At 39.1% G+C, this 22908-nt stretch overlaps 1 protein-coding gene across 3 annotated transcripts; it reads right to left on the minus strand.

The window, feature by feature from the left end:
* Positions 1-999: 999 nt before the first annotated feature.
* CLGN (calmegin) lies at positions 1000-21240 on the minus strand. Of its 3 annotated transcripts, none has more exons than XM_063156969.1 (16): positions 21120-21240; positions 17425-17595; positions 16598-16668; positions 14777-14835; positions 13327-13468; positions 13062-13143; positions 12136-12328; positions 10108-10297; positions 9618-9731; positions 8904-9060; positions 7800-8015; positions 6862-6981; positions 6546-6684; positions 4674-4754; positions 2868-2995; positions 1000-2379 (listed from the first exon to the last, which is right to left on the minus strand). In XM_063156969.1, exons 2-16 carry the CDS (start codon positions 17584-17586, stop codon positions 2308-2310), a joined length of 1926 nt encoding a protein of 641 aa, XP_063013039.1. In that variant the 5' UTR covers positions 17587-17595; positions 21120-21240; the 3' UTR covers positions 1000-2307. The 3 variants fall into 3 exon arrangements, with proteins under 3 accessions (XP_063013039.1, XP_063013038.1, XP_063013040.1); XM_063156968.1 differs by having other exon boundaries at positions 1000-2382; XM_063156970.1 differs by lacking the exon at positions 4674-4754 and having other exon boundaries at positions 1000-2382.
* Between the last annotated feature and the right edge of the window lie 1668 nt (positions 21241-22908).

Raw genomic sequence — 22908 nt, forward strand, 5'->3', positions numbered from 1 at the left:
AGTGAGCTTTACATTAGACAGAACCCAGAATTATTACTTCATCAATGTAGATGCCAACTGAAGAGTAGCTTCAACTGTAATTAATAAAAGGGCCTCAGTCCTACCTGGCCTTCCCTGCATATCAGGTGTTCAGTCTGGGATCTGGCATCCTCAGTAAGAGCTCTTTTACCAAGCTACAGCAGAGTCACAGGGAGTGCAGCCTCTAGAGGTCTTGCTACTTACAGAGGTCCAAAGATGACTGACAGTTTTAATAGCAAGGCATGCTGGAACTGAAAATCATTATTTTTTCAAATTTAAAGATCTTTCAAGCAACCATGACAGCAAGATGAACCATGTTTCCTGAAACACCTGTTCAGATAAAAATGGACAGTGCACAGGAAGTGTGTGAAATCTCACTGTTGCATTGTGTCAATGGACAGGGGTTGCCCTTTTGCTTGGCTTTCCACCTCAGAGCCTTAAATCCTCAACATCTCTGGTATTTCTGCTCTAATTACCAGCATAAATCTAGATCCAAGTCAGCTGATGTGCAGAAGGATGTATGCTATCTCTAGATTCTAGGTGATCAAACTCATGGGGCATCAATCAAGACTTTATGGGAACTTTAAATTCAGAACCCTGAAGGAAGATGAGAATCCCCCACGGGGTGGCCAATCCCTGGACTAACTAAATCACATCAAAGAAATGATAGTAACTTATCACTTATCAGAGAAAAAAACCCTCCAAAACCCCTAAGAAAACAAACAAACCAGCCCCCCAGGACACCCAAATGCTGCAACAATTCCAAAGGACTTCTATCAGACTCAGACATAATTAATGGAAAAGCTGAGCTGAAATGATATAATTCATGTAAAAGGTGTCTGCAGGGTACTACACTGCTAAGAGATTCTGTCTATTGCTGAGGAGTGACCTGGAGTCTTCACTTCTTACCCTTTGCACAGAGGCCCTAAATAAAGAGGTGGGAACGGCAATAAACTTAAAGAAGACACAAAAAGCCCCAAATTAAACAAAAACCTAGAGACATTTCCATGTAATTCACACCAAATAGAAGTCAAATATCATTAACTTTTGAATACTTCAAAACAAGCACTTGAGGACACTTCCTTCTTCATCGGGGTTAGGCATTCATTTCTTACAGACTTCTGTGGAATCTGCTGTGAAAAATACTTCTTTTTAAAGCAGACAAATTTTATGACAGGCACAAGAAAATCTGTTAGATTCCTTATGAATTAGTGTATTTCTACTTTGTAATGTATGGTACTTTTGCTAGCATTTACACATTCTACCACTACTACAGGCAGCTGCCAAGCAGCAAGAGGTTTCTGGTGACTGAAATTTTATTGTTTAATATACAGCTGAACTTCAATGAAACAATGTTTCTTTACAATAAGCAGTTTATTTAAACTATGAGAATACCCAAGTTACTCACATCGTAAAAAACTTAATCCATCAAAAATTCATATCTATATTAATAAATTTCATATTAAGCAAGAATTAATAAATATTTTTAGGTGACAATATACACGTAGCAAGTATTCTATAAACAGGTTATACCACTCTGGTTTGGAACATGAGAACTATAAAAGTTTGAAAAAATCATCTGTATATGACCTGCAGATTTGATACCTGCATTCAAGAGTAAAACAAACCACATCAATTACCACTTGTATTCTATTTTAAAATATATCTTGAAAATAAATTACTGCAACCGATGCCTAAAGTGAACAGGTGACCACCCATGTAACAAGATCAACTAAAATAAATAATTTACAATAAAAATCGTTCCTAGCACAAAATCATCATACAAAAACAATTATTGCATTTAGCTCTGCACAGAAAATAATACCTTTTCTCATAGCAATGTGAACTGCTATAGATGCTACATCTATACTACCATCTTCTTTAAGCTGAAAACTGTAAACGGCTTCTTTTGTGCTAGAGCTACAAAAGTATTATAATGCATTTATTTAAAAAAATATTTAGAGTAAGTTTATCTCCAACTAATACTAATTTCTAAGAAACTTCAAATCTTAAGAATCTTCACCTAAAAATCAGTTGGTCAGCTTGTAATTTCCCTTTTATTTTGAATCTGAAATACCAGCTAACTCTTCACAGATAGCATTTATCCTTAAAAAAGGGGAATTGAGGAACTTTGGGATGGTTAACGAGGCCAGAGAATTAAAACAGGAGGTTATAGAGCAATGAGCCCTCCTTTCCCATCAAAGCTCAGAATTTGCCAGGCCCACTGAGGTGGCACACCCAAAGTTACCGTCACTGTCTCTAGACCTACAAACAGCAGCTGGAAATAACTCAGTCCTTGCGTACTCTTCTTTTGCGCACTGATTTCAGCGGGCGATCTCCCATGCCTTCATCAGCTTCCTTCTTCTGGAAAAAAATACATTCAGCATTAACAGTTCAAACTCATTGTAATTATTGAAATTGGCACACTGTGCTACTCCTCTTCCTGAATTCCCCAGTCCTTTTATCACTAAATGCAGCGCTTAAGTGATGGGACATTTCTTCCACACTACTAGTGTCATGATTAATAAAGTGGGTAGAAGACTTTTCATGTCTATATTCAGAAAAGAGAACTGTAAACTGATGTCAGAAATTTGGTTCTGCCTGTGTCTTTGCTGGTTTAAAAGCAGTAACTTTTAAATTAATTTACCAACTCCTTAAAGAGGACCTTTTGCTAATGTTATTTCTGCTTCTGAAGTAAGATGCATTTAAAACGTTTTAACTGTTCCCTTTGGAGAGCCACAAATAGAGCTACTGTGCTTAAATCAGATGTGGTGTTCCATGTTTGAAAGCAATGGGAAGTACAATGTCAGACAATGGCAAGGAGAAAGCAGGGAAAAATGCAAACTTACCTCATCTTCTGAATCAGATTTATTTGACCGATCACCTTCTTGACTTCCATCTGGAACTTCATTTTCTTCTTCATCTGGAACACCATTTTCTTCTTCATCATCATAAATATCTTCACCACCTTCACCTTCTGTAGAAGAAGTTAGTTTTACTTCATAAACAGAACTACATTACTATGATACACTACATCCAGGCACACCAGTAAGGAAAATAAGCCAATTTCAGTCCTGGAATGAACTGCTTGTTTAGAATAACCCATAAAAACATCTCTGGGATACAGAGTAGAATTCTCATGAATTAGTAGAAAGTGATAACTGCCAGATTTAACAACCAATTTTACAAATCTTAAATCTGACAGAAAGGATATTCGTTGGCATTTTGCAACTTAACAGTCTGCCAGTGGCTTATTTAAAAACAGCAGGGAAGTAGTGCTCAATTCTGTCCTTGTCAGGTCATACCTATGTCTCATAAGCACTGCTTAGGTGTGAAAAAAATAGGGAAAAACCAAAAACAAATACCAAAAATCTGTATCCACACCAAATTCTTACTGTTGCATCTGAGTTAAACTGAAACAAAAGTATCCAGACAAATTAAGAATGTAGTCAGATATCAGACATGACTCTCCTGATTCTTGGTGATGAAAATCTAGAAATACCTAATTTGTTAAAATATTTGAGACTTCTGTCTCAAATTGAGGAAGTCGAATATTTGTACTGAAAAGTCCCAAGAACTCTGTCTGCAATATAGCTGTAAACTGAGCCAGAGCTTCACTAATTGGTATGAACTAAGAAGTCAGTTTTGCCATATGTCAGTATACCTGGTTCATGTGTACTATGTCTTTCTATTATCAAAAGGAGAAGTATGACCAAATAATGAAGATCATGTTTATGAGATGCAGACAAAGATCTCAGTCCTAAAAATAAGCCCTTAATAGAAGAGCTTGGCAGAAATTCACAAAGCCTTTGGTCATATTCTAATAAAGAGACTGGAAATGATAAATTACGCAAATCCAGCTCCTCCCACAAGTACAAATTTCAATAGAAGTGAAAAAACCCTCCCAAAATGTACTTCAGATATCAGAAGCTATAGAACCCACCACTGGAAAAATATACTATTTAAAATTATTATTTTAAATTTAACCATAATAGTAATTGAAGCATTATTTCATATAAATAAATGTAGAACTTGACAAATAAGGTTCAGATTGTGCCCCTGAAATTCCATTCTGTGGCAACAATTTTTACTTCCTGCAATGTCTTTATACAGGTCAAAGAAAGCAAGGAGACAAAGCAGACAAACAGACAATGCCACAAAAATTAACACAGAACAAAATAAAGCAGTAAAGCCCATGGCCAATGCCCTTCAAGAAGTACTCTGCCAGCAACTCATTGTCACTGGTGTTAAAGAAATTGTCAAGTGTTTCTAAAATTTGCTGTTGTGCTGCACTTCCTTTTTCTTTTTTAAATGGTCCCAAGATACCATGTGGATTTTGAGTCACTCAGTATTCCACAGCTCAAAACCCCACTGCCTTCAACTCCAAAAAAAATCAAAGGAGGAGGTAATGACTATGAAGGAACAAAATCATTAAAAATCGTAAAAACCATAAGGAGACAAAGGTACTAGTAGAAAATATTTATGACTATGGACACCATAGAGAGCAATCTCAGAGGAAACTTGCATCTGGACCTGATGGAAGCTGACATCCACCAGACTGAAGTTCTACCATCAACAAGGAAGCAGAGGGAAGAAAACAGATAGGAGAGACCCACTTCTAAGTCCTGGCCCAAATTGCTTCCCTTTCCCAGTACCTGAAACAGAAGCCTCCCTTCCCATCTTCTCTGTGTTATCCTTTATAAGTTCTCTTTTTGTCTCCTCCATTTCTCTTCTCTCTGTAGCAAAAAGAATGAGGAAAAGGAGGCAGAGGACAATTTCTCTAATGCTTTCTGACACAAAGAGGCAAAAGAGCAATAGAAAAAAAGGGAAGATTTCAACTTGCAAATGTAAAAGGTGGCAGGAAGCTGAGGGAAGCTAAGCAATTCTTCTTAAAGCAAGAAACAATGGAGACATATGACAGCAAAGTGTAATCCTTCCCTCTGAAGCCTAGAATTTATTTGAAAACCCTGGATTAGTCATACAAAAGCGAGCTAGGTTAGTTTTACTCTGTGTTCTCCTTAGTAACTAAAAGTAACAGTCTAAAATAGAACCTACCTTTGCACCACCATGAACAGCTGTTCCAAGAACAATTTAAGAAAGCTGTAGGAGCTGAACAGTGTTCCTCTGCAATTGCCTGGGCCTTATTTCTAACATTGAAACACACATTTTAAGATATTATTTATTAAGTGATGTGTTGTAATTAAATCAAGTAACTGAATATTGGAACTGAGGAATGGCAGCCTTGCAACTGCAGCATATTATGTACAAACTATGATTTGCATCAAGACTGGGTAGAATAAAACAGAGTCTGTAATTCAGGAGCAAAGAACAGGCTGAGTAGAGTAAGATCAAAAGGAAAATTAGGAAGATACAGCACTGAAATCACACACCTACAATTTAGGCTAAAGTAAAGAGTGTATGGAGCATAACCAGAATAAAGAAGTGCTTGGGTAAGGCTCTCCAAGGCAAATGGACTGAGTTTGGTGTGCAAGTATGTACTCAATTGTGTCAGTGATGGCATGGGAACTGCTGCTGCTGAGTGATGCCTCCTGCACAGACACAAGCCATCCACACTCATGGAACATGGTGCAAAGACAGACAAACCCACCAATTTCAGTCAGCAACACAAAGTCATGGCAGCACCAAGACAAAGACCCACCACAACACGAATGTCTGCTATGTCTCTATCCATGCTTGTCCCTTGTCACTTACTTTGTTCTCACCAAGGAAGACTGAAATAACAGGCAGAATTTTACAGAATTCTGAAGCTAAAATTTTTCTCATCAAAGTGAAGATAATGCATTGGAAGTCAGGAGTTTGAATTTTATTCTTTATATAGACACAGGGAAAAGCTAACAGCACCTCAAAGCTACAGCTGATTAGCAGCCAGTATCTTTGATTCTGTAACATGGGATGGCTTTATTCTTGGATGCTGGAGTACAGCTCAACCTACTGAGTCATTCATTTCTCCCTGGGCAGCAGGACACACCTCTGCAGGTGTGCAAAAGGTTGCTAAAAAGCAATATAAAGGAAGCTGCAGGCTTCAGAATTTCAAGCCTACTGTATTTTCAAGTATAACCCTCCCAGAGAGGTGTAAGCAGATTTATGTTAGAAGACTTCAAGCTATTCCAGACACATTTTAAAGAATAAAGTGACTTTAACTACTTCAGGTACTTATATCTGAATAATTAAAATGTATTTAATATATGAAATATTTTGAAATATTTAGAAGGGACAACATATGTGTCACAGTCTACAAACATAAAAAAATTGTGTTGGAAGCATGTTTATTTCTTGAAAGTGCAGAAATGCTGAGTAGAGCCTTACTTTCTGCTTATATTTATCAGACCTATTAGCCACAGGATGCCACTCACTGGAAGTTACCAAAGACAAAAAAAGGCTCAAAGCAAGGCCCATTTCACATAGTCTAAGAAAACAGGTTGTAATTACTGGCAATGCAATCCATGAACTGGTTCTATTCATGTCTTTAACCAAACTGCAAGCTGACACACTCTCACTCATCTTACCATCTTCATCAGTATCTTCATTTTCTTTTTCCTCCTCTAGTTCATCATCTTCAAAATCCTCTGTCACTTCTTTTAGTTTTCCCTTTGTAATTTGCTTAGATACATCAGGCTTCTTGAAGTCAATATATTCATCTGATTTCTACAACAAATGAAAAATCTATTTATATTTCAACTCCAGTTAAGAATTAAATAGGCACTGTAAGCTAAGTAATACCAATGGCATATTAAAAGGGCACATTGTTGCACAGATGCTCAAGAGTTTCCAAATAAAGTACTAAGAAGAAAACCAAATAAAAACATAGTAAATTTCACTAACCTTTCCTGGCCAGCAGAACAACACAGTTAGACCAACAGGGAGAGCTAAAGTCAAGATGTAAAGAACCCAGAGCCATGGGTGTTCTTCTGCAGCAGTCACCAACTGACTAAACATACCAGGCTGTGTTAAAAAAAAATAAAATTAAAATAATTGTATTTATATCCCTCTCTACACTTAAATATGTTTATGAAGTGTACTGTATACATTTATATTGTCCAAAACCCTTCTTTACCTTTGCTTTTTAATGACTACAGCAATAATGCATTTCAGTACTGGTAAAGCAACAACTTTACCAATTGCAAATAAGTGGCAGGTGTTGAGTAAGGAGGAACAGATGTAGAACTCCAGACCAGCCACAACTCAGCTTTGTAAAGCAATACCTGCACACTGTACCAACTCAGCTGAAAGCTCCCAAAGCATCAAGAGCCTGAAGGCAGCAGTTCCTGAGGAGCAATGCTGGCTCCACTTGTACCATCACCTTCTCTCCTTTGACAGCCAATTATTCAGGGAGTAAACTGTCCTCCCAGTACAGCTCTGACTTAGAGAGTAGAGACTCTCAGGCAAGTGCCTGGTGCATGTCTGTAAGAGGTACATCAGCACCAAAGAAGTTTGAGAGGCACAGTGGAACAAGGGCACTCAAAGAAATTTTTTTTGCCATTGTGTGTACAGGTACAGCCTGTACGGATACAGGCTCACACATAAACAAAGAGGAAGTCAATTTCTTACTAGGTGTTTAAGTAAAATGCAGTACCCTTTTAACCTCAAGAAAATATTCATTTGGGAAAGGTAAAAAGCCAAACTACAAGACAGAAAAGCCATCAGTTACTCAGCAAAATAATTGATTGCAGACAAATTAATGTCAGCATGGACAGAAAATTCTTCCAACAGCACAGCTTCCTTACTACTTTCTACTATCAAGAACATAGCAAAGTTTATACCTCATTAGCACTTGCTACCAATTTCTTCAAGCCCCAGCTATCTGCTGCCCAGCGATCTGCCACTTCTTTCTCTGAACAGATGATGAAGTTATCAAAGTAGATATCAGATGTCATAGACCAGAGTTCTAGACCAATAGCACTGACAGCAGTCATCTTGAATGGGTGAAGATCTTCAAAGTAGTCTGGGTTTGGTATTTTCCGAGGGCTCCAGATTCCCTGTTAACGGAAACAAACACAATCACATTAGCTACAGCTCGCCAAAAGAACAGCTTCTGAAAGGGATTTCAAAATAATAAGAACTTTTCTTTAAAAAGACAAGCAGAAGAGTTTAATCTATCTAAAACAGAACTGGAAATAGCCTGTAGGATTTTGGCAAACGGGTCTCAATTTTCATGTTTTAGGGCAGATCTCCTAAGCAATTATTTTCTTTTTTACTGTAGAGATTACAGTAATAACTGACTCTTACCAGAAGTGTTAGAGAAAATTTTAGCAAAGGAAAATTCAGCCTTATGGTACCTGTGCAAATTAGAGCCAAATTCTGTTTGCAAACCTGCTTAGGATCTTACCCTCTGAGACATACATCAATTTCAAGTACTCCCATAACTAATACAAAGTAACTCTCTTTAATATCCAGCTGATTACCTCTTATATTTGGAGGGGAGGACAGGATTTTAATTATCCAAAATTGAAGCTTCCTCTAAAATTGAACTAGTAAGGCATTTTGCTTGCTGAAAGGCTTCATTTGTTAATATTAAAAAAAGAGACTAATTCAACAGACTGACATTTAAAAGCCTAATGTAATTCAGAATACAATTCTGAAGACCATACTAAATAAATGGTATCAATGAAAATTGTACAAATGGCAACTTTAAACAGCTAAGTTGTTTTAATACAAGAAGCATTACTGTTTCCCAGTATACTTCAAGGAAAACAAAAAGAAAAAAAAAGGCAATTTTAAAGCAAAAAATTCTCGAATTAGTGAGAGTTTTCAGACTCATTGTAAAATATAAATACACTGCAGAAAAGCCTAAGTAAATACACTGCTTTGACTTGCTTGCTCTGCTGCCTGTATCTTTTAGCCATGCCCAACAATTTGACTATTACCTGGTAGTTAGGATTATCTATCATAGGTGCTCTCCATTTTCCTTTGTACTTTGGGTTATTCTTCATGGGACGCACCCACTCTCCACAGCCAGGTGCAGTCTCACATTTTGCATTAGGGATCTGGGGGGCTTCCCACTCCCCATCCATTTCTTCATCCCTAGAGAGAAAAAAAATGACCAACAACTGCTTCAAGATCAGCCAGGTGTCAAACACTGCCAGTCTGAAGTTAGGGTCTATGTGTATTGTTGTAACTACCCCAGAACTCTAACCAGCTCAAACAACTTTACCCAACTGCATAAACACTTTTTTAAAGGAGTGCTACACCTTTTTACTTAAAGGCCATATATGTTCATATATACCACAGCATGACTGACTTCAATTGCATTCCTGCCTCTAAGCATCCTCTGCCCAGGATGCTTAGAGATCCCTTTGAGACTTACATTATGATTTCAAGTTATCAACTTAAACTGTAGCAAATTCTTTCAAAGGGGACCTTCATATTCTGTTTTTACTTATGTATCTTCAGAAAACAAAGGCAATGACAAGTTCATGTTTTTATAGAAGCAGTCCCCACACCAACAAATATTTGGCCATACCTTACACATTCCACATTACTACCTCAAAAGACAATGAAATCTGGACTGACTTCCACAACTCATAATCTGCCACAGAGAACAGTCTTATCTGCAAAACACATTAGCAATCTGCACTTACCAGTCCTTTGGTTTCTTTGCATTAGGGTCTGGAACATACTGTGGTTCATCATCAAGCCACCCCTCAGGCTTAACAGCATCAGGATCTTCTATTTTGGCAGGTTCATCTTCATCCCTTCAATTACAGACTTTTGTTAGAAAATACAGCAGCCTGACTTTGCACCAATGCTCTGTTCAGAGGACTACAACTGGCATGAAAGAGATGATTTCCAAAATCACGACAGAATTAGACTCGCTGATCATGAGCATTAGCCATATAATTATCTGCTTATAAATATCTGGATTATATTTACATTGTTCTATAACAAATCAGCAAATAATGATTTTATTTGCTTCCTTATGCCCACCTCAAATATGTTTTCAAACTTCAGTGCTTTTAGTGAAATGTATTCCAACTGTCATTAGCAAACCCCAAAATAAAACCAGTCAAATCTTTCAAGTAAACAATCTGTATGTAAAAGACATTGTAAAATTTAGAATGTTCTCCTTACCAGTCATCGGGTTTGACAGCATTTGGATCAGGTATTTTTGGTCTCTCATCCCAATCATCAGGCTTCTTATCAGTAGGATCCTCTATTTCTTTGGAAGGATTTACTGGAGGAATCATATTCTCAAGAAGACTTCCTTTACTGACAACTGTTTGGTCGATTAATATTTCAAATGTATCATCTGGTTTTAGCACTAAATTGAAGAAATTTATATTGAAGAAATAAGGTAGCCATTTAATTTTATAGATACATTTAACAAAACTACAGAATAAGCACAGACTTAGTCAAATAAGAGCAAACAGGATCCTCACTAGCAGAGGAGACAGACTCCTCACTCAGGCACTGGATCTGGACACAAAACATTGCCCTTGAGGGGATGTATGACCAGCATCAGGCCCACAAAGATTAAATCTGAAGAAAATTCAATTGCTGAAACACGTCCAAACATATTCTAAGAGATTTTTCAAAAACCTACCAATTTGGGCAAAATTCTGTGGTTTTACTTCAAAAGCACAGACAGTGAAAAAAGAGTCTCTGTCCCAAAAGGCATACTAAATTATAATCTACTAAATTATAATCTCACACTTGAAAGCATGGGAACAGTACCAGTACCATAGCAGAAGGATAAAACAGCACTTTGTATCAGGTTCTAACCTCTCTAAGCCATTTTCCTCAAATGCCACACTGCAAGAGCTCACACATTTGAAGAGAATTCCCTGGATGTTAGCAAGTGTGAGTAACTGAGAAGCCAAGGTAAGAACTGAGCACTGCCAGACTTGGTACCCACATGCATCCACATCTATTTCTAATAAGCACTTATAAGTGTGCTCACTGGTCTAACAGCAGATTTAACTGACCATTTAACAGAATGAAGATTACTAAGTAAAAGTAATTATTATTCTACTTTTATGACAGTTTTCTAAAAACAGGTTAAGAAAACCACAGTAACAGTCTTGTAACAGTTTGATAATATCTAATGATGGCCTTCCACCCTGAAATTTTCAAAAGCATTAAAATATCCATAAATGCAAAAATGAAACCCCCATATCACCTTTAGATAAAACACAAAGAACTAATCTTTAAACTCCTGTTATCAGTCACATAAATGCATTGGAATCACACAGCTCTATGAAGTCTGTTTGAACAAGTATAACAGAATAAATGCAATTCAACTTTAAGTACCTTGATTCATAATTTCTAACAAACAATCCAAATACAGGAATGCATGCATTCCTTTATTATGAGATTCTTCAAGCAAATAAGACTATCTAAAAGCGTAAGTTTGCTGTGGCATACTACAGCAATCCATTTTAGAAACCACTGAATTATTTTCCTATGGCACAGCACTTGAACATGCCTTCTGTTATTACTCCTCAGTGGAAGTTCCTAAGTACAGTCAATTTGGCTGGGTTTGCAGCACGCCATAGGTTAGCCCATTGACTGCTGTTCTTCCTCAGAAGTTAGAAAAAGGGAGAAAAACTAACTTTTATTTCTCTGTACAGCTCACTGGTACAAGAAGAGCTGTCACATGAATTACAACCAGCCCACACTTACTCACTGCAGAGTCTGTGCTGACCTGTGTGTGCACACTGCTTCAGGTGCAGGGCTTGTGAGAACTCCTAACATGGGGAAAAGAGTGGCGTGTGGCATGCTACAGATTGAACTGAACTCCCCTGAACTCTGACACCTTCCCAGAATAATGGGCACTTGAACATTCTACTATCTTTCCCAGTAAAAATAGTTTTATTATAATAATTGCTGAAGGCATTTATCAGTAAAGGCTAGTCAGGGCTGGTAAGTTTGTCCTGTAACTGGATATTATGCAGTAGCATCTGAAAGCTACTTTATGTCCTGCAGTTAAGCCCTGTCATTAAACCATTTAACCCAAATCATTAAACAACCAGCACTCAGAATTAACAAGCTATTATAAACAAAGACTCAATTACAAAGCTTCAGCAGACAAAACCACATTTTTAATCTCTCCTTTCCAACATAAGAATTGGAATTCCATTTTTAAGAATTGAACAATACCAAGAGTATAAAGATGTGTCTTCTTGTCCAGATAGAATTTTTTTAGGTCTACATCAGGACGTTCAGCATGTTTTTCATCATATTCTCCGGTTTTAGGATTCTTATGTCTGAAGATAAAGTGCAGTTTGTAATCCTCTCCACATTTATCTGGTCCAAACATAATTGTGTAAGGTGTTTTGTCAAAAAAGTATTCCTGTAGAAGCAAGAAAGCTGAGCATGTGATACACCGGACACTTTATTATGTCATTTTTGGTACTTCTTTGTCTTGGTGCAGAGCATAGTTACCTATCTGCAAAAGGTAAATGAAAAGTGGTAGGGTAAATCATGAAAGGAATTCAAGCCCTCTGGAGTTCTCTGTTTCCAGGGAACGCACTAACTCTCAGCCTCTTCAAGGAAGATGAATACATTTATATATTTACACTTTATCCTTAAGTAGGAATGCCTGTTACAAATCAAAGCACCCAAGTATCTCTTTCCCTCTACAAACACTACACTAAAAGATGGAATGGAACTAGGTACTGTTCTTCATAACAATCTTCTTTTCCAATAAAGATAACCCCAGCATATTAATACCCGGTGTTTTATAAGTACTTTTTTCTCTCCACATTAAGTAACAGCAACAAACAACCCTGATAATATCAGATATAGTTATTCTCCTTCAGAGTATGCTGCAATACACAGTTATGTCACAGTATCTTTAAACTATCTATGTTTTCTGTATTTGGAATACACAGTAATATGCATGTGCTGATCAGTAAAATGGTTTCACAAGTTATGAGTTAAGATCCTCTGGCTTCTATTAATTCTGAAAGTCATACTAAATGTACACAAAAGTCCTCTGTCCTGCATATCAGACACCAGCCATGCAGAGCCAAGCTGTCCCTCAAATGAACAACTGATAGCAAATATTAAGCAAGAGGACATACCAGATTCAAGTCATTGCTACTGGAGAGAAGTTTAATATAAGCACCACCACAGTCAATGCCTTTTTGAAAATTCACTTCATATCTGAGCAAAGAGAAAGTGAGAAAAACATTCTGAGTAGCAGAAAAATATCAATTAACTGCTAATCTGCAGTTCTAATTATGAATATATTCAGACTACACATTAGTACCTACTGTCAAAACACTTCTATGCTAGCAAAATGCTTTAAATTACTAATAAACATAAAAAACCAGAAGGAATACTTACTGAACAATCAAAGGTTTATCATCAAAAACAAATGTTTTTGTCAGCATTGCTGATATTGCATGATACTTTGCCACTGATTTTAACACTAATCCTTTGTCTCCAGGCATTGCATTTTCCTTCAGCTCTTCTACTTCCCATCTTCCTAAAACATACATGCACAAAGTCTTTGAAAAAATGCAGTGTGAACACAGAAATCAGCCTTGCTGAAAGTAAAGGGTTAGTAACAAATAAAGCCTAGCTGCCAAAATAGGGCAGAAATGTTGGCATCTGATGTCAAAGATGTTATTTCTTTTTGTTCTCAAATTTAAGTAAACTTTATTCCTGTAGATCTGTATCTTTAGGTTGTGGTATCCTACAATGGCCAGAGGAACAAAGTATTTCTCCAGATTTTAAATTTACTTCTACCATCATCACACAAAAAACATGAGTCACAGAGCACTGTGTAAAGCTAAAGATCTGCATATTACTTTTTTCTGCTTACATAAAATTAAAATCTCTTGAGTCAAATCTAATCACAGGGTAGATGAAGTTCCCTCCTCCTCCCCAAAGTCTTTCCAGGAATTATCAGGTTTGGTCCAAAACAAGCTTACAGCTTTGAAAATAGAAGATTTTATATTTGTACATTCTCCAAGTTTGGGATAAATACACACACAGGCCCAATATCCAAAGAACAACATTTCTTCTAAAAGGGCAGTTACATTTTTCTCAGAGACTAACAGGACAAGATCCACTGGGTTTTTTTCCAGGAAAGAGCACAGCACAAAGTACCCTACTTTGACAATCCACTGTAATTTTGAAGAATGCTTAAGCAGCCAATTCTAGACTAGGAAATCACAAGTGCAAACTGCAATGATTAAACCATCAGTACACTGTTTCCATTACTGCTCTCCAAATTTGGTTTTGGCTACTCTAAGACTAAATTGTACAAGAACCACTGAAGAGCCCTACATTCAAGCACAAGCAATCTGGAAAAGTATTTAAAAAAATATGCTGTTTTAATTTTCAGAGGCTATACCAAGAGACCAATCCGTGGATCAGTAGCAGGACATATGGAGCAAAATGGAACACAATGCTTCAGAAAACTATTTAACAACTGAAATTGAAGTGATAAATCTCTCTCACAGGGTTTCAGAGAAGACAGTTCTAAAGAAACAATACTCACAAACAAACAGGATTAAATACTCAGTTTCCCAAGGTTATTCTGGTATCATCCATGGCAATACATTGTTGGAATGACAAAAAAAAGTTATCTTCACACTAAATAACCCACTGAGCAACATTTCACAGTTTCAGGATAACAGTCATTATACAAACTAACATTCTTGACTTTTGCCATCTAGACATTCAAAGACAAGTTCTGTGCTATTTCTCAAAGAAATATTTATTTCAGGCAAAAAAGCAACAGAACATCATAAACTACACAGTGGAGGCAAACAATAAAGTTGCTTACCATCATATTTAGCAACATTATCATCCATGTCTTCTTTCAGAGTTACAGACAACACCCACCTAAAAAAAAATTGTACTGGTCATTGATCTATCTAGGCAAAGCTGTATTATTTAACAAACAAAGGAAAAATAGCTTTTGTTTCTAGGCTGTGAACCTGTAATACTGATTTTGAGTCAGCATCATGGAACTGCATGTAGCTCTAAGAACATGCAAAAAAAAATTAAAGGAGAGTAGTCTAATACAGCATTTCAAAATACTTCCTAAAAATGTAAATGAATAGACAATTAAAAGTCTAAAGTAATTAAATTCCTGAATTATTTAATTCTGAATATACTTCAGTTTTATATACAAGTTCAGAATGTAATATGCATTTAACATAAAAAAATCACTGAAAATAGCAAGTTTCAAGTATAATACCTTCAACAGAGGAAATAATACCTTTCGATAGAAAAGAAAAAGAACTCAGTCAAATGAATCTTAACTTTATCTGACAGTAGCAGTACACACACAGAGCAGAGGACAAGAGGGACAAGTGCAAGATTCCAAGGGTACTGCACACAGGAGATCCAGCAGGGCAAACACAGCCTGATCTCCATTCTGTGAGCAAGGCAGACTTGGCCATCCCATTTCAGGGTATTATCACAAGATAGGCACAGTCTCCTCACAAAGTGCTCCTCTGGAAAGGGAAAAAAAGAAAGGGCAGTCCCCCCTCATCTGGACACGCAGCAGTTCTGTCTGGAGCCATGCACAGGAATATCTACAGCCAACAGCACTGCTCAACTCTTTTATTGTATCAGTCACAAGAATACATTCTAATAACTCATTCTGGAAAGAACGGTCTGCATTCTTTCTGAACTCTCCTCTGCATGGAGTGATCCAGGGATGAATACTTTCTCTTTTCTGCTTGAACTGCAGTCACATTTGTTCACTGTTAACAAAGATGCTGGAAAAGCTTCACAGTATAAATAGCACACTAGATCCTCAGCCTACCAGGAGAGAGACCAGTGAGGAATAAAACATCTCTACAAGTCATGTGAAAAAATTTTCAAGGCCCATTCTCAGAAAAGCTATGCTATTCTTACCTAGTCCATTTATATATAATTCTTTTCCACACTTCAGGGAAGAAAGGCAGCATGCTGCTTACTTTCTCATAAATCTTTCTTTCATACTCCTTAGTCTTACGTAAATTATGCAAAGCTAGACCAAAAAATCCCAAGCATTGTAGCTAAAACTTTGAACATTAGATTTAGTAGGAAGACAAATTAATCTTTGAACAGTTCTCAAAAAACCTAGAAACTTGGATGAATGATATCATTCAAGTACCCCAGTTAAATCTTTCTATCTGTTAGTCAAGGATTTCAGTGGTTTATTTGGTTTTTTAACAACCATTATCACCGCTTCTATCTAATATTTTTTTCTGTCATCACAGGTGCTGCTTTTGCAGTTAACATTTAGAACTGACACATACCTAAGATCACGTGGAAAGAAAGTGTTTGCTACTGAAGTGCAATGGCACTTCACCCTCTCAGCTATTTAAACCCAACTGGTTCAATCTTTAGATTATTTTTCTCAATGTCCACAAATCCAGAGTTTATTAAAAGCCTCCTTAAAACACACACAGGAGAGTAATATATCTGAAATGTTAAGTGTCCGGCTTAACATTATGATGTATTTGGAGCAAGCCTTAATAGTCTTCCCAATTCTAATCCCCATAAAAATATTTAAAAGACAGTAGCAGAAAAATGAATACAAAACAAGTGCTGCCACTGTAAGTGAAAATTGCTGAAAGCAGAAGTTAATCATTTTAAGACATAAACTTACCCCGACATTCCTTCATCAAAGGTTTCTGTAAAATACACTTCCCCAGTTGGCTTTGGAGTCTGGTACACAACCTAAGAGACATGTACAGATACACATCCCAACATAAATTACAATTGAAATACACTCTCCTATCTCCAGAAGTAATCTACCCAGGCAGAAGAACAGATCCTCTTCATTAGAAATACCTAGCAGCATAAAACCACTTCTCTCCCTCCACATTTCAATACTTTGTGTGCATCCCTCCAACTGTGAGCAAATTCATATCTCTGAACTTTAAAAGTTGCTTCCTCTGTTCAAAGCTCATAACTAAAGCTTTGTTACATCTTCTGTGAAACAAAACCCCCAAAATTTTTCTGAACCTGCACCAAATCTGCTTCCTCCCTGTTTCTCTCTTTGTATGTTTTCCCATCTATTGCCTACATCTCTTTTGAAGAATAGCATACAGATTTTCTGGTAATAAAGACAGTGTCAAAAGGCAGCCGTGACTGATGAAGTCAAGAAACTGGTCTAAAGTCAGTCTCAGTGAGACCAAGGTGCTTTCCATTTACTTCTTTGCAAGTGGCATGTTAGGACTTGCAACAAAAGGTTTTGTATCTAGATTGAAGAAAAACCTTTTTCATGACTACTGACCTCAGGCAGGAGATTTTACACTTGGGCATAAGAGAGTCATTCTTTAAGTTTGCCCTGAATGTCACATATAGCAAGTGAAAAACTCAGACTGCCACATCTGAGACCCACTCAGCTGTCAAATGCAGATTAACTTGCTCTAGTTATAACTATGCATCTTGTATTTAACCAGCTTGAACTAGAGAAATCTGTAATCTTACCTCTAGAGAAGATTTATCTCTGTCAACATCAGCTTCTTGGGACTGCTTGTCAAAATTCTCCACTTCAACATCTGCATCCAGATTTTCTTCACTTTCCATTCCTGCAGTCACCGAGCTAATTATCAGGACACCCAAGCACAGCCAGTCCCACTGGAAGTGCATCTTGTTTATCTGCAGAATTGAAAGTTTTACATTTTAAACATAATTTCAACTATATTATTAGTATTATTTCAATTTTACCCCAGACTTTATCTAAAAGAGGAAAAAACCCATTAAAATAATGAGAAATAACTATGAAAAAGTGTTGTCACTGTAATATTGTCTTAATTTGCTTTTTAAAAGTTTTTTTTATTACTGAGCCCCGACTCAGACTCTCTTTCCCCTCCTGTTTTCCCTATGGAAGTGCTCATAGCCTGTTCCTTTACCTTGCCAAATCCAGCAAGAATCTGACTGCAATATGTATGCTTTTAAAGAACTAAGCAAGACTGCTTTTATTTTTCTCATTCATAAACAATCTGAACAAGTGATTAAATTGAATCAGTCTCTATAATGCAGCAATAACTAGCATCCCTTTCACAGCAAGCTTAAATAAATGCTGGTGTTTATTTTGCTATTTTAAGACATTGACAAGCCTTGCATTACTTGCAGCCACTAGTGGTTATATTAAAAGCTCTGGTGCTGAGTACCTTTGCACCTGAGAGAGCAGCCACCCTCTCAGGCACATCATCACTCCCTAGAGACTGAATTGTTTATCACTACAACTCTGAATGTCCCAGCAATTACAGATACTATCTTATACTCAAAGTGTGAGTCTCTTTCTTTCTTTCTTCCTGGCTTTATCAAATGTGGGAAGCAATTCAAACACTGTAACTGCACCAATAATTACTTCATCATTCATTTTTTAACACCTCCAAGTTTTATCAAGCAACACATATAGAGATCAAACAGTATCAGGGCTTTATTTCTTGTATGATCTACTAATTTAACATTAACTGCACTGATTATATCTAGAGCCAGGACATACACAAACCACACGATTACCATAAAGGACTGTTTCACACACCAGTACCATGGCAATACTAGGAAATAATCAAAAGCTCTTTTTTTTGGACTAACACCTATTTTCCACAAAACTACATTAAACATATTACCATTCTTTTTTTCCTCCCCCACTACTATCCACACTTCCTGCTGTTCTTTGTGGGACTTTACAACCTTGCTTGAAGATGGTGAGTCTGTGGTTCCTCAGGTGATACATTTCAATAGTTATCTGCAAATTTTCTAGTGTTTCGTATTTGAATTTTTTTTATTTTTAGGTTAAAACTAGAGATACTGTTAGTTCATAGACGTCCTTAGCAGTTCTAGAACTGAAAATAATCTCGCCCTGAAGATTTGAAGTAACTGAGTTTATCAGAGGTGAACGTTTAATATTACAGTGTATTTTGGAACACCTCTGTCTGAGGAGTATCAGTTTTACCAACCCCCTTTTCTTGTTCCTTACCCATCACATTAGGACAAGCACTCCAAGAATTCCACATCAATACCTTCTGGACTGCTTAGCTCCTAGCTAAGGTGTCCAATATTAACCAAGTACCAGCCTTGCATTTTCAGCACACAGCTTGCCTACCTTACCTTCGCTAGCTCGTCATGCACGTGATCTCTGCTTCTCCTAAAGCAGCATGAGGGGCACAGCTTTCTCTTCCAGTACATCCAGGTGTGTGTGTATGATCCAAAATGCTTTCCACTTACACAGCTGTAACTTTACTGTAATTAGCCCCATTCACTTCTGCTCCATACACAGACTAACACGGGCATCCTAGAGGAAACACCAGTTCTCACCTTTCCAAACAGCCCCCTTCCAAAATTTCTGATGCTTTCACTTGGTTCCCACTGAATCTTATCATTACTCCCTGATCCTACCTAGGACTTCCCTAATTTCCTTCAGCTTTCAATTGGATCTCTTACCTCTTCCTTCAAGAAGAGAAGGTGCATTTTAACCTTTGACCTTTTGATATACTTTTAAAATAATCCCAGAAATGCTGAAATACATTATCAAGACCAATCACAGCTATCACTCAACTGCCAGCCAAACACGGTTTTAACCAGCCCACGACATCTTTCACTTTTGTGAACTCTGCCACACTAAAGTCTTAGCATATAAAATAAATCTTTCACCTAAGCCAATGAGATTCTGGTCTCAAAACAGAACTTCACACTACACATTTAATTATCTTTAAAACCTACTGAATTTTCCTAATTAACACATGAAGACTATGAGAAACTTTTCTTACTCCATTTTCAAGGTGGCAATGCAAATAAGCCAAAAGGATTCTCGCTGTTATCAAAACAAAGCAAATTGGAAGAGCCTGTGGCTCTCACAAAACACCAAACATCTTTACTAGCAGTCTTGTCAATGTATCTAAGTTCAGACTTTAATTTTAACATATATTTTGTATAACTTGGTCACTTTTTGCCATGGGTAACCACAGCACAGCTACACATCAGCATAAGCCAGCAAAGCACGCTCTAGGGACCAGCAACAGTGCTGCAACATCAGCACAGTATTGCACCCAAAGCAACAAGCTGCTTTTCCTGAGACACAGACCAGTATTTGTAAAAGACAAAGGCACAAGCTGTAAACATGGTCTGACTGGGTATCAGCATGTTTATCCCCACGAGGACAGGTGAGCACTGATACAGGCTGCCCAGTCCCTGCCCCTGGGGTTTTCCAAGACAGTCCAGAAAAAATCTCCAAGCAAGCTGGACCAGCCTCAGGGCTGCTGCTGCAGTGAGCAGCAGGTCAGGAGAGACCTCCTGGCGTCCCTTCCCAGCTGAATGATCTGATTTGGGTTGTGTCCACCTTTGCACCTCTGTACCATGGTGTTTAGTGCTCTGTGTACATGCCATTAGTCGGTGACATCATTATTCCATCTGCTGCAGAACTAAGTAAGGGGTCAGGATCTTCCAGATTACTAACTTTTTTCTGGACTTCGAAAACGGTCATGCCTGTTCCATGTAACTTTGGGAGTTCTGGATTCTCCAGCAGAAAGGGAACAAGACAGCCGTTCTCACTGTGAAGTCCAAAGCTCCTGCATCCAGTATCAACACACGGGCTTTTCATAGGGCAAATATCAATTCCACCCAGGGCCATGAAAAGTGGAGGATTTTTTCACACACTCCTTCTTCCACCTGTACCCACGGGCTGCTTTATTCCTCCCTCATTCTCCTACATTGCCATAAACCTGACATAAGCTGTAACTGCTCCATGAAACACACGCAAGAGCACTCACACAACTTTACATTTCTCCTTTATCGGGTGTGAAGCTGTGCCCCGCTCCCGTGGATGCCGCCTGTGGGGTTCAGCGGCGCTCCAGCCGCAGTGCCGCGCTCCCGCAGGCGCTCCCGGCATTGCGCTGCCACAGCGAGCTCCACCAAACCCTTCAGGCCGACCCTATTTCCCGGTTTGAAAACACAGACCCTAGGGCCACCCGGTGTGCCGTCAGCACCAACACGAACCGGCTTTCTGGGACACCGCCAAGCGAGAACCAAGGCCGCGATGCCGCTGCTCCCGCCCGCCTCGGTACGAGCCGAGCTCCCGGAGCCTCCCGTGGGCCGCCTCCGGGGACCGAGGGGTGCGAGGCGGAGCAGGGCACCCACCCTCACCCCCCATACCCGCGGCCGTACCCCACACGCACCTGCCGTCGCCACCGGCCGCCCTTTTCCCGGCCTGGTTACCAAGCACCGCCACGCCGCTGCTCCCACGGCGGCCCGTTACCGGCGGTGGTCCCGGCGCTGCCCGGCCCGCGGCGGGCGGTTACCGGTGGTCACCGGCGGCGCTGGCCGGCCCGCGGTTACCGGTAGCGGTCTCGGCGCTGCCCGGCCCGCGGCGGGCGGTTACCGGCGGTTACCGGCGGCGGTCCCGGCGCTGTCCAGCCCGCGGTTACCGGCGGCGGGAGCCGGAGCCGGGCCCGGCCGCTGGTCCCCGCGCATCCCCGGCCGCGCACGCGCACGGCGCCCCCGCCGCTCGCGGGGCTGCGGGAGCAGGTGCCGCAGCGCGTGCCGCGCCCCGCCGGCCAATCACGGCGCTGCGCGCGCGGCACGGCGCGGCCCAGCGGAGCGGCCGCGGAGGGTGTGTGGGCTCGGCAGATGGGCAGCGGGCTGCGCCAATCGGAGGTGCCCGAGCTGAGACGAGAGCCAATGGGCGGCTCGATCGCGGCTGCCGGCCCGCCCCGTCAGGGGCGCCTCAGCCAATCGCCCGCTGACAATTAGAATAATAATATTTTGGGCAATTTGAAATAGGACAATATGAGACAATAAATACAAAGAGTTACGGATGTCCGGGTACCTTTTTCTGGGCAGCACGAGCCCGAAAAAGGACCCCCGTTTACAGAGGATTAACCTTTAAAAACAATAGCCCGTTGCATATTCATACATCTCATACATGATGCATAAATTCCATTCAAACACAGGATTCTGTCTGATCATCGTCAACTTCTTCCTTCTAATCCTAACAGCGCCTCCAAGGCGGGAAGAAGTTCGTTTCTGCTGATAAGAGGGCAATAAATTCCCTTTCTCTGAAAGATCTAGGTGTCCTGTTGCTGCTGTCTCGCTGCAAGCCCTTTCTGTTAAACAAAGCATCCTACATAGCATCGTTTCTATTTTAACAATTTTTATAACCTAAAACTATATTTAACACAGTACTTAAGAGAATTAATACAGCGTTACTTTCTAACACAACACATATAACGTTCATTTTAATATTTGCAAAAGGCCAATCATAAAATACATGGATTTTTCACATCTTCCACTGCTCTCCCTTGTGGTAAGCTTCCTGGGGCTGGAATATTTGCTTTTCCTCTATTGCCTCTTCAGTGAAAATCCAGAATTCCCCTTAGGAGGTTCCTTTTGTTTTACAGTGGAGCTGGGGTTCTGCAGACTGCGCAAGAAACCTCTGCTCTTGTGAGAATTAATGGTTCTTGTGAAGCTTAAATTATTTACAGCATCAGGTAAAACCTCATTTACATCAGACTGATGAGAGGGGTATTCTCTGATTTACAGTTGTGTAAAATGTGTAAAAACAGAAACGAGGAAGGAAGCACCAAGCTGGCAGCACAGAAGGGAAAATTTCATTTAATTTTTTAAAGTCCAGTCATTTCCTAATACAATTTCAAGTATTCTGATAAGCTTTTGAGCTTGAAAATACCCTTCAACAACTAGAGAGAAATCTCAATTTACTGTGAAAATCTATTATTTTAGTATATTCTAGGTTTATTTCCTGCTGTCAGGATGCAATGCCTGTGCAGGGGAATGAGGGTGCAGTCGTGCTCCATGTGCTAAGGAATTCTGACCATTAGGTGTCCAAGGTAGATTGTCATTTCCCAAAATCTTTTCAAATGAGACTGCTGTGGTTTACCCTTTATTTTCAAATTTATGTTGAATTTGAACTTGTGACAAGAATTGAAATGTCAGTACACGCTGATTATC

The sequence above is a fragment of the Melospiza melodia genome, chromosome 5 (assembly GCF_035770615.1).
Source record: "Melospiza melodia melodia isolate bMelMel2 chromosome 5, bMelMel2.pri, whole genome shotgun sequence".
In the NCBI taxonomy this organism is placed as follows: Eukaryota; Metazoa; Chordata; class Aves; order Passeriformes; family Passerellidae; genus Melospiza; species Melospiza melodia.

Coding starts and splice junctions, on each gene's coding strand:
- CLGN (XM_063156968.1), bottom strand. CDS start 17,586: ATGCACTTCCAGTGGGACTGGCTGTGCTTGGGTGTCCTGATAATTAGC. Junction 13,144..13,326: donor GATAAACCTTTGATTGTTCA/GTAAGTATTCCT, acceptor CTCTTTGCTCAG/ATATGAAGTGAATTTTCAAA. Junction 9,732..10,107: donor GCTGTCAAACCCGATGACTG/GTAAGGAGAACA, acceptor CTGTAATTGAAG/GGATGAAGATGAACCTGCCA.